This window comes from Dermacentor variabilis, chromosome 2 (assembly GCF_050947875.1).
Source record: "Dermacentor variabilis isolate Ectoservices chromosome 2, ASM5094787v1, whole genome shotgun sequence".
Classification (NCBI taxonomy): Eukaryota; Metazoa; Arthropoda; class Arachnida; order Ixodida; family Ixodidae; genus Dermacentor; species Dermacentor variabilis.
This window is the reverse complement of record NC_134569.1, coordinates 14,328,770-14,341,634: the sequence shown is the minus strand read 5'-3', so window position 1 is coordinate 14,341,634 and position 12,865 is coordinate 14,328,770. Positions and strand designations below refer to the sequence as shown.

At 46.5% G+C, this 12,865-nt stretch overlaps 1 protein-coding gene across 1 annotated transcript in view; it reads left to right on the top strand.

Annotated features, from left to right (window-relative positions):
- Window positions 1-12,865, top strand: part of Nmt (N-myristoyl transferase) — an 83,862-nt gene that overhangs the window by 38,337 nt on the left and 32,660 nt on the right. The window contains exon 10 of the mRNA XM_075679686.1: window positions 3,404-3,502. Coding sequence (XP_075535801.1) covers window positions 3,404-3,502 — 99 coding nt within the window. The remainder of the gene's footprint in view (window positions 1-3,403; window positions 3,503-12,865) is intronic.

The following is a 12,865-nucleotide window of genomic DNA, read 5'->3' as shown; positions in this document are numbered from 1 at the left end:
GAAGCTTAACTGGAGCAAATGTAAATGCATGCAGATATCACAGAATACTGTGATAGGTGCATGCATTTCGTGCCTGAATAACCCCGCCATCTCTCGTAATGTGCTGCAACCACACCGATCGTTGCGCAAAGCCACGCGGCGAAGCCGCATTACAGGAGACTGGAGCCATCTGGGGAAAACTACACCAGGGGATGTGTGAGAGTTGAGTATCCCCACAACTCCCCAAATCACTACATACTCCACCAAAACATGTCACACGGTCTAACATTAAAGCGTGCTTCATGATCAAAAGGTAGTGCATGCAGCAGTGGTCGTGCCAAGGAAATCTCCACGCACTGTCCGTAAACCTGCATGTGGACAACGTCTCTGGGGTACACCGCGGGCGTCTGTTGGTTACAGCAGCAGCTCTGCCAACTCAACTCCAGGCCAGGATGCTGGCAACGGCAACTAGTCTGTACAAGCAAGCATCGCTTGCACTGATGTGGCCTGCTGGTGAGAGCTGTAGTAGCCGTTGGTGACTGCCGGCTCTTTTCCCCGCCACCGAGCGTTGCGAGCCAGACACAGGTGGCTGCTGAAGTCGCTGCACCGAACTCTCCACAGGAATCTCCATTGTTGGGCTGGTTCGATTATACTCTGGGGCAGCAGCGAAGACTATGTGCAATTCACAACCAACCAAGGGTGACTCCACCCTTGGTTGGTGACTTCATCCACATACGCTCAACGCACTCAACAAACACTAAAGTAGTGCAAGGGAGAAATTCTGCACGCGCATCACCCACTTGGTGCGATGTCCAATTCGGCTAGCAAAAGATCAGGCAACTACTCAGATGCTGAATTAACATGAACTTAGCTCGTTTTCTTGAGCCAAATGAGTAATTTCAATTCATGCGAGGCTAACTAGAATGAGGGAAGCAAAGTACAACACCCCAACACCATAGTTCATCAGGTCGTGCCATTCCATGTGCGACAGGCAGCTTCATAAAGCCTTAGGCCTAAGGAGTCACTACCCTGACAGCAACCGGCATCCAAAAACAACACCCAAAATGGGCACTAAACAGGCAGCCTCAAGGAGACGTCATCTCTGTGAGGTAGTTTTATCCTGCTCGTTGCACCCAGCATCCGAGTTGACGATGTCAGTCGTCTCAGATGGTGCCGGAGCATTCGGTGCCAGACCGCAATACCAGACAGTACGTAGCGGAGCCCGTGGCTTGCAGCTACCTGGCTCCCAGAGCTGCGACTTCCAGAGTCAAAGAGATATAAGAAGCTAGTTACGTAAGAAATTTGGACCACCCTCAAGGTTTCCATACTCGCTTGCTTCAGGCTTGCCAATGTTCCATGTGCACTAGCACCTGAGTAACCCCGCCGTTAGGCGGCATTAGCACCACAACACTAGCACCATCTCCCATAATGTGCGGCGGCAAGCACACCGTCCGCCGTCGGTAAAAAGCCACATGGCGAAGCCAGAATACAGGAGACTGGTGCCATGCGGGGAAAACATCCCCACACAGTGCAGCATCCAGTCAAGCATCCCCACACAGTGTATACGAGGGGGGTCCCAAAAATAACCAGAATCGTACTCCTGCACATCGTGTACCTGTAGTACAAGGTTACGCCGCTAGGGCGCTGTACGAGGAACTCTGCTGAGTGAGTTTGTCAATTGGCATCACTATGAATTCGTCACTGTGCGGTGTAATTATGGCGACAATTATGTGTGCGGTTTCTCTGGCAGTTCTGTAGGTGTCTGTACTGCACTCATGACACGAAGAAATGGCAGTCTCCCGAACAATGTTTAGTTTTTTACTCTACAAGAAAACTGTTGTGATGATGCAAATAGTTCACAAAGAACATGCTGTCAGCAAAACACATGTATAAATGGTGTGCTCGGTTTCAAAGGGGGAAATGATCATTGAAGATCAGCCTTGTTACGGTCATCCTTCAAGTATGTGAACTGAGGACCAACATCGCCAAAATCCATAATCTCATCAGGGAAGTTTGACACGGAACAACCAACTAACTCGAAGACTTATCCGGGTTATCCTGGAGCTCCATTCAGCGCATTTTGTATGATGATTTGTGAGTGCAACAAGTGGCTACTTTTTTTGTGCTCAGACTTCTCACCAAAGAGCAAAGAGATCGCCACATGGAAGTCTGGCATGCAATGAATGGAGGACGCAGTCACAGACGATCCAGAATTTTGTCATCACAGGCAACGAGTCATGGTGCTGTGGGTACGATCCTGAAAGTAAGCAGACAAATCAGTGGAAGTCACCTGGCTCACCTCGTCTAAAAAGAGCATCTCAGGTTAAATCGAACTTGAAGACAATGCTGATGTGTGCGCTTTTTTTTTTTTTTTTTTTTTACATCAAATGGATCGTACGCTCAGAATTTGCCCCTCAAAACCAGACCGTCAACCAACAATTCTATTTGGAGGTGCTGGAATGGCTCCGCAGATGTATTCTGCGAAAACGTTCGGCCTTGTAGAATTCCAGCGAGTGGCTCCTGAATCATGATAATGCTCCCTGCGCACATGGCTCTTTATTTGCTGGTTCCTGGCCCCAACACAGACGACTGCTTTGACCTTTGCGCCCTATTCGCCAGATTGGGTTCCCATGGACTTCTTGTTTCGTTGTGTGAAAAGGGGCTTGAAACGCAAGCGTCTTTCCGATTTCGACAAAGTCAAATGCAACTTCACAACAGCGCTGGCAGGTATAAAAGAGGACGTATTTGCAAAGTGCTTCTAAACATCAAACAAAGGTTTGGGCAAGTGAATTAGCGCTAATGAAGAGTACTTTGAGGGTGATTAAAGTTTTATTTGAAAGAAAAAAAGGTTGTATTCAATTAAAAAAAGAAATGATGTCTATGCTTTTTATCAGCCATGAGGAAGTTTAGTTTTGTCATGGCTTCTTTGTGGCTGAATAATTTTTAGGTTAGCTGTGTAAGGCGGTTATTTCATTACATTGAGATTTCAGTGGCACAGCAGCCAACAGGGCTATAATGCACCTAATTTTTGAAGCGTTGCATTACAGAACCAACTCTGTTGCACTAGGCTGAAGCAGCACTTTTTTCTCATTACAAAAAAAAAAGTAATAATGTTGTTCTTTTATTTGTTGTAATATTAACTGAACAGTAGCTTTTGATTTTGGGAATGGGAACAGTGTGGTTTAAGAATGCAGTGCTGTGATTTTTTTTTCCCTCAGTCGGTAATGTCAGAGGAAGCTAGTGTAGGTTATTATGGCAGCATTACCAGCTGTCATTTTCTGATGGTGCTGTTCACTCTCATCAGCGGTCATTTATTTGCCATTTCTGGAGTTCAGTGGCCCAGCTTTGATTATGGTTTTTCTTGACCCTTGCTTTGAGTCTGAAATTGTTTTTAATGAAAGTGTTTTTATTTTGTCTCTGCCAGTACCTGGAGAAGTTTGACCTGGCTCCTGTGTTCTCTAAGGAGGAATTCAGGCACTGGTTCTTGCCACGCCCAGACATTGTGGACAGCTATGTCGTAGAGGTGCGTATTGTGAGCCATCTTGTTTGCAGGTATCTGTCGCATTGCACCAATTGCTGCTGAGACTGTGAATAGCCATTTGATTTAACTTTGCACTCCTGCTTACACTGTGTTTCTTGCTTTGTTCTTTGGCAATGGATACACTGAAATAGCGTTTGTGCTGGTATTCTGCATGTCTCTTTTGTAATCTGTTGAACCATAGACTCCTGTATTTTTTCAATGCCTGCCCAGTGACTCCAAAGCTGGGGTCACTGAGAGGGCACAGTAGCCTTCAGTGACACATACTAGATAAGTTCAACGCAACAAAGAACGTCAGTTTATTCAGCGCTGCCTTTTGTACTTTCTGGAAGCGAAAGAGGAGAAGGGCAAAACTACCCTGCGCAGAGAGGGTGCGCAGTGATAACACTGTGGTGGCACATGTATATCGACAGCTGCTGCTTTATCAAACACGATACATCCTCCATTCCTTATAATGAAAATAACAACCAAAAATGCATCATTCAAAGTACAACCAAATCTTGGTAAGCTGCTTAGGGCACTTGAACAAAGTTGCCCTCGTAACCCAGTCTCTGCGGTGGTCTTCGGTTTTAGCTAGACCATCGGGGGCCAGGACTTTTGGTCTCTGATGCTGCACAAGCCATGGTTCATTGAATGCGGTTGGGGCGTTCCTCACTGCAGCTCTCTTCATCTGAAGAGTCTTCAGTGTTGTCGAATGCCTGCATGTTTTCAAGAGGTGTTGACGGTTTCGCTGCAGAACGTTGCCCTTCTCTGTAACAACCGAATATAATTTTGGTTGCGGCGTGTTCAGAACTTTAGCTTTTGTTTTTCACATGTTCCCCCGAACTCGCACCACTTGCCCTGTGGTCAAAGTCAGAAGACACCGACGCTTTGACTTTGCCTGCTTATGTTTCAGCACTGCTCTTTGTGGCACCTCGTTGAAGTCAGGTAGGGGCATCCTCAATGGCCGACCTTGAACTAACTCCCCTGGGGACCTTCTGTCTTCCAGCGGGCTGGACATGTAGCTGAGGAGACCCATTCAAGTCATATTTTCCTTCCGTCTTTTTTTTTTTTATGAATTCTTTGAACTATTTGCACACCTTTTTCGTCTAGCCATTAGACTGTAGAAACTTTGGTTTGAGATTGTGTGCTTGAAGTCATACTCTTTTGCAAAACTAGAGAACTCTCAGCTTGTAAATTGTGAGCCATTGTCGATGCATACTTCTAGCAGTATGCCATACCTAGAAAAGATTGCACATAGCCTTTCGATTGTTGTAACGGAAGATGTGTCATGCAGTAGTCCCACTTCCAGAAAGTTGGAATGCGCGTTGTACGCGCACAAGTACGATTTTCTGGCAAACTGGAAAATATTACGCCGACACGATTCCATGGCTGAGTGGGTGTCGGTTGTATTATGAGAGGCTCATGCTATTGTTTGTAAGCATGCATCTGGCAGACTTCGCATCTTGTGATTACACTATCAATACCTGAATATGAACCTGGCCATAAAACTAGATGACGCGCTCGTGCCTTTTGTTTGTTTATTCCTGTGTGGCCGTCATGGATCCTGCTCAGCATTTCGTGTCACCTACTGAACGGTATCATTATTTTGTTGGCTTTAAACACCACCCCATTTATGACAGATAGCTCAGCTGTGAAGGGTCTTAGCTCTTCTTCCACTGGTTCGTTTCTTGCCAGATGTTCCATAACATTCTTCAAGTTACAGTCGTTCCTGGCTTCATTTGCTAATTTTTCTTGCATTCCTTCACTTACTAATGAAGAAACCACACTTACTGCATGTACTTCAATGTCCTTGTATGCTCTGTCCTTCTCTGGCTGGTCGACAGAAGCCTGTGAAAGCATATCTGCGAGGACCAGCTTTCTCCTGAAAGGAACTGCTGTCGAAACTCATATTTCATTAAACATAGAAAAAAACACTGTAGTCTAGGTGGCATTTCACCAACAGCTTTCTTTGAGATTGCCACTAATGGACGATGATCAGTTTCAAGGATAACATGACATCCATACGCAAAGTGGTGAAACTTTTCACATCCAACCACAACAGCCATTGCTTCTTTTTCAATCTGTGAATACCTTTTTTGAGCGTCTGTCAATACGTGTGAAGAATCTGACCGGTTCAGTGGCATACCAACTATTTCTAGAGTAAGAGGGGCAAACTGCAGACGGTCTATATATATATTTTATTCTGACGAAGGCCGTGCCACGCCAAAACGTTGAACCATTAAACATGCAATTTTCATAAGAGTGCCCCTTCATTTCTTCAACTACCTATGCACTGGACCTACAGAGCTTTTCCTTGTGTGTGTGTGTGTATTGTGAATTACTATTACAATAATTGAAATAGCCTTTAAAGGCTATTGTTAGTTATGTTTATATTTAACAGAAAGGGACCTATCTATCAGTCGCAGATGGTGAACTATGGACGTCAAAAAAATGATCTGAATTGGCATTTATCTCTTGCAACTATACAAAATCTAAAGATGATGCAGAGGCAAAAGGCAATCAGTGCCCCACAGTACTTTCGGACCTCGCCCAGTAGCAGCAGTACAGCGCACATAAAAAATGCACATTTGCTACAAAAAAAAAAAATTATTTATTGATACTGCAATACCACTTTGGGGATTTTGGCAGGAGGGTACAAATGTTCAAAACATTACAAAAAAAACAACCGACAAATACATAGATACATAAGAGTAAATAAACTAATATAAACTAAAATAGGAGGCATACGGTAAGTACTGAGTTAGACACGATGTAAGCAAGTAATTTGAATAATTCAACAAAGAATTGTACTTCCTGTTTAAGCCTACAGCACAAATGTATCACTAGTTTAGGTAATAGTATTGTCAAGGTTATATGCAACGACCTACAATCAACGTACTGCAACTTACTTGCTTACCCAAAATTTACCCCAAAAAATTGAATTGCCATCCCAGCCCTTCTACAGACGTTGTCCAGCGAATCTGTTGAGAACCACTTCCAAATGCTAAGGGGGTTATTCAATGCTTTATTGCTTTTATTACACTCCCTCCCCACCCTCCCTACAACTTAATTTCCGCTAGGTCTGATATCTGTTGAGTTCACAGTTCTTCCAGGGCAGTGGGATAAATTTTGTTCGCAAAACACATTTGTAAAGCTGCAGATAGCTTACATGCATAATTTACTACAAATGCCATAATTGGTCCCCTATCTTTGAAGTCTACCTACATATTGCCCATTAAGTGCCCTTTATTTTTGCCAGATATGAACAAAATGTCTTGTTTAGTTCACTGAGGACATCGCTGAATATAAGACTGAACGCGTTATGATGCCTGAGGATAGGGAACGAAAAATGACAGCTCATTAATTATTTGCAACGCGCCTAAATGGACCAGGAGCGACTTGCACGAGCATTTAATAATGAAAATAATGACGAATTTAAGAACACATTTTTAATGTTCCATAGACACTGCCTAGTCTGCACAAGAACGCATTCTTAAATCCGTTATTATTTTCATTATTAAATGTTCGTGTAAGCCACCCCAGGAACGTAAAATTTTTGTCTCGCATTGCAGTTACCATGTCTCCCTCCCCTTTCCATAAAATATAAACCTGTTGTAAACTGCAGCTATATCGGGACACTAAGAAGCATAGCTGGTAGCGGCCATATCACGCGCTCTAACACTTTAATACGAAATTTTCTTTACAAATACTGTGTTTGATCCAACCGCATTTAACTTCGCACAGAGTTTCCATAGTGTACCACCAATTTTCATTAAATTTGGTCTTGGTGGCTTTTATAGTTCTGCCAGGGCGGCAGGCTCAATTCTTGCGCGCTCGCTAGACACGCTCAAAGGCTCTGGAGTGCTTGCACACGTAATTTATTACCCAATTACCCATCTGTTTCGAACTTCACCTCCCCATCACCCATTAACATGTCCTTACAGTCACCAAACATGACAAAGCCGCCTTTATAGTTCAGTGAGGACACCAGGCGTGAAATAATATATCACGCATGAAAAAGTGAGAAGAAGAAGATGGGGGGTTCAGTAATTATTCATAATGCTTCTAAATAAGGCAGAAAGGTTAAAAATACGCGACACATTGCACTTACAATGCTGCCTAATCCTTCAAAGTATAAAATATCTGAAACACAGAGCTCTCTTGGGACATCGGGAAACTTAGCTAATAGCAATAGCGGGATACTTTCTAAAACTTGCTTGCAAATTTTTTTTTTACGCTGTATTTGATCAACACCTGTTTATCATCGCATATGAACTTGACATATTCTTCTCCTTATGTTCGCAAAATTTGGCCTCAGTGTTTGTAATTATGCCAGCGCAACTGTATAAGTCTTACACCACTTGTAAAACAGACTACCGTATTTACACGATTGTAAGTCGACCCCCCATATCGCGTGACAGGAACAAACAAAAAAAAAAAGCATTCCCAAGGGTGCATTCCATAAAGAAAATTTATTAGTAGCTGGCATGGTCACTGCACTACTCGTCTTCACTTGGGCCATCGTCCTCACTAATGCTGCCATCGTCATCGCTGCTACGGTCCCACTGCGCATCGTCGTCCAGCGAAATTCCACATTTGGCAAACGACTGCACTACGACATCTTGTGGAACAGCAGCCCACGCTCAGTGCACCCAACCTCACGCAGCCATCAGGGAGGCTCTTTTGACAGGTCCAATTGGCGTAAGTTCATGGTCTTCTGCAGCCAGCCACTTGTTGTACTCACAGCCGAACAGGTCCTTAAAAGGCAAATATCCGGGCTTGTTTCATGACCATGTCGCACTTCACTGGCAGGGACCGATCACACATTTCAGCGACGTACCTCGCAAGCTTAGCCTACAGCTCCGGAAAGCGTCCCAACTTTGCACCGTGGGAACTTCTTCGCTTGCTGTCACAGGTGAAAATTTTGCTTCACTGCAGTCGCCACTCTCGCACAACCCGTTCAGAAACATCAAACTTGCGGCCCGCTGCGCAGTGATTTGTTTCTTTGGCGTAAAGGATGGCAGCCCTCTTGAACGCTGCTGTGAACGAGGGCGGAATGTTTAGTGGGCCTGGAGCACTCATGACGACTGCGGAAGCATGGAAGTAGCACATAGCCGGCAGTCGAGTTTAACGCATCAAACTAAGAGCTACAGGGAACTAAAAACATGTGAACAGTGGCTGCTCTTCCATGAACTATCGATACTCCCTGCAAGCGCCGCCGTTCTAGGGTGCCGCCGCGAATGGAACAGCGGCACTTCTATCAACTATCGACGCCCCCCATGAGTGTTGTGTGATGGTTGTGTGCACTGTAAAACTCTAAAAAATGTTGAAAAACTCTTCCGAAAGCGATCCAACGCGCGGGATAGCGAAAACTACGGGTAGGGCCATAGAGAAAACATAAAATTCTAACTACGTTGTAGCTCCCCTGATATCTCGTCGGTCTCGCTTTTTTTGGCAGTGCCATGTTTTGGTTTCGATTGTAAGTCGACCCCCCCCCACTTCCGATTTTAATATTTAAAGGGACACTAAAGTGAAAAATGATTTCTTCTGCATCAGTAAATTACCGTTCTACAACACCAAAAACACCACTCTTACAACGATAAGACGTTTGGTAAGCCAGAAAAAGCGCAAGAACAAAATACAGGTGGCGACGCCTGTAAGGGGGGACATGGGGATCAAAGCTAACTTTTTTATTTACCAGCCGATTTTGATGAAATTTTGCACAGGTGTTAATAATATCACATAAACAAAACTGTGAAAATATGGCTGCAATATCTGAAGTACTTTTCTGTTTACAAAATTTTTCTGCTTTCATTTTTGCAAAATGCCTGCACACCTGTATGTTGATGCTAGGACAATTGGCTAGGAGTTCAAGCAAACATTGATAGCACTCCTATATGTATCCTCCACACAGTGACATTCCTGTAAATTCTTTAGCCTGACAGAATTTTTTTATATTCTCATCTTTGGTAGCTACTTCAGTTGCATGAAAATCTCGACTGTGAAAACAAAAGATAACAAATTATTGAAGCAACTATTTTGAAAACAAAACATGTCACTGTGTGCAGTGGTGCACAATGAGTGTAACAAAACAAACGGTGTAAAAATATTCATAACGGTGGCTGAGATATTGGCTTTGCAAGTTGACCTTGGTGGTAGAAAAAAGTTTTGAAAAAAAGGTGTTCGAAGTTTTGGGCCATGTTTATTCGAGTAGAAACCACCGACCTTGTAGGTGCAGGTGTCAGGTTGATCACTTGGCTTCTTGGGTCTTTTATGCTTGCTTTCATGTGCTTTTTGTGCTCTCTTCTTGCTCAAGGCATCTTTCTCAGCCGCTCGACTCGCTTGAGTCCGTCGCCAACGAGCATGCCCCTCCCGCCGTAAACCCTACCTTCCGTTCGGTTGCCGGCACAGAACCAAGTGATGCACGGACAGTGGTGGCGGTCATATTCAACACCTCTGACAAGATGAATTGTGACTCAAGATGCTACTGTATGGTGCGACCGTTGCTGATGCACGGTTCGTCTTCACGGCCAGCAGACGCACGCGCTTGGACCGCACTTTCGTCGTTCATCTCGGTGACGGCGGTGGCACAATCGGGGTACGTCGTGGAGTATTTACGGGACGTCGCAGGCCCGGATCCATCGGAAAAGGCCGTTATTAGTTCGGTATCATCACCACTGGAGCTCAAGGCTGCAACAGCCTGCAAACTGCCCGGCAATGCGTCGACAGTCTCTCTTGCAAGCTAGCGCGCGGACACATCTCTGCTAGGACTACTTAGCCTTCGAATGTTCGGCGGCTTACGCTTGCAGCTGTCGAAGCGGTGCTTGGTCGCGTATTTCATCGTCCACGTCCGCCCAGTCATGCTCGAAACCACAAAATGAAATATGTAGTATAGTGTCGCCCCCTGCCAGATCTCTGTGTTATCATACATATATGTTTTGTAGTAGTTTAGCTAGATGGCGCACCCCCCTTCTGTCATGTGACGAGCTGGGACCAATCAGGAGGTGTCATCTGGCGTGTGCAGTCCTATTTAGTAATTAACGGCCGCAAGCCGGCTGAGTCTTCGTTCCGGTTTTCATCAGGAGCAGTTAGCTCAGAGTCTCCCTCACTGCGTCGGCGCTCGCTGCGCGTTCGTTGGCCGGGGCACTTGCCTGCCGCTGCCGACACATCTTTTGGTGACGAAGATGGGATTCCCGCTGCGGTTCCGACCGAAGCCCCGGGAAACCCACGAGCTTCGTAAGTGAAGCGTCTCTTCCTGTGTCTGCACGGCACGCAAACGCCGCCGACGCACTTGGCGCTGCGAGGCTTCCGAGCCTAGGCCTTCTCGCCCCCTTTGTTCCGCCGTGCTTCATTCTACTCGAGCTCCGGCTTGTCTTCTGCACTGTCCCCCGCACGCTACCGGGCATGGCTTCCTTTACGGCAAACCTTCCCGTTTTTCTTGAATTGCCCGGGCCACCGTTAATTCCATGGTATCGATGGAAAAAAATTTTTCAGGCCCACCTCGAAGCGGCCGGCGGTGGCGACTGGACGGACGCGCGACAAGCGTCCGCGCTCGTCAGCGCTCTCGGGCGTGAGGGCCAACGAAAGTACTTTGCAGACGAGGAGCAGGAAGCAGCAAGGCAGTTAACCGGCGCAGCGTCAGCGTCGAGCGAAGCAGCAAGGCAGTCGACCGGCGCAGCGTCAACGTCAAGTGATGCGGTCCCGCCAGCGTCAGAGTTCCAGAAACTCTTGCAGCGGCTTGACCGGCTGTTCGCCGCGTCAACAAATGTTCTAGTGGAGAGGCACGAATTCACCAGTCGAAGGCAGTTCGAGGGAGAAGGATTCCTGGAATTCGTGACCGCATTGAAGGAGAAGGTGGTACAGTGCAACTTCGGCACAGCCTACAACGAGCGCGTCCGAGTCCAAATAATACATGGGGTAGCGAATGTCAGCGTTCGCGAAAAGTTATGGTGAAACCCTGTCTCTGGAAAAGGCAGAAGAAATTGGACGCTCTTTAGAAGCCTTGCATCGAGCGAACCGCGCGTTAGGCTCCGAAAATGTTCGAAGAATCGAGGCATCTCAACTTGGCGTTCCGTCGACGGGCCAAGATGACAGACTTCTTCCGGGAAGCTGCCAAAATGGCCGACTTAGTCCGGCAGGCCATGAAGATGGCCGACTTCTTCCGAGAAGCCGCCAAGATGTCTGACTTCTTCAGAGAAGCCGCCAAGATGTCAGACTTCTTCCGAGAAGCCGCCAAGATGTCCAACTTCTTCCGAGAAGCTGCCAAGAGGGCCGACATTTCGCACATGGCTCCTCCGGGAACCGTGGTGCATGCGATCGGTGTGGCAGCATGAAACATATTGCAACGTACAAGAATTGTCCAGCAAGGTACCAGCAGTGCAACGCCTGCCACACGTTGGGCCATTTTGCATCAGTATGCCGGAAAACCCGTACTGTTCAACACGTCTCTTCCACAAAGACGCTGTCTTCAACTTCCGCAAAGCAGCCGTCCGCGTCTGTCTTGACGGTAAGCGCTTTTGAAACTAAAAAAGATTTGGAAGTTCCGGTCGTAGTTAACGGCGTCTCCATGCGACTGCTGGTGGATACGGGAGTGTCTGTGTCATTGATGACGGCCGAAGATTTTAGAAATAACTTTGGTCGACAGCACCGGCTGTCACAAGCAACAGTGCACTTGAGAAACATCTCCAATCAACGCATCGACATTCAAGGCCTGTTTCAAGCCACTGTCCAGTTTTTCCAAAGGTCATGCTCCGTCACGTTCCACGTAACGACTACAGGAACATCACTGCTGGGTTTAGACGCCATCCAACGTTTGGGCATACAGATCGACGGTACGTCGCTGACGTATCGTCTACCATCGCTTCCTTCAGTACAGAGCCCCACAGGTGTGCCTCCGGGTTTTGATCACCTCTTCAGTGGCGAGTTGGGACTCGTCAAAAACTTTGGGCACCGAATTCATCGGCAGCAAGATGCGAAACCAGTATCTTCAAAGTTGCGCCGACTACCCCTGGCTCTCCGTGACCAGGTCACAAATGAATTGCGACGTCTGGAGGACTGCGACGTCATCGAGCACGTCGAGGCTTCTGAGTGGGTGTCTCCACTCGTGGTGGTGCGCAAGAAGGATGGAACCATGCGGCTCTGTGTAGATCTACGGGAACAGGACAATCTTGTCTCAAGTTCAAGAAAGGGTCTTTGGCAGACTAAACAGTACATAGACAAACGTAGAGGTGCTCAGGCAACTCGTGTCAAGGTGGGAGACACCGTCAGACACCGTCAGATTTAACAGGAAAGGATTTTTTAAGTACAGTAAACCTCGTACAGTTAAGGCCCAGATAGGACCGTCTACTTTTCTACTCAGTGATGGGA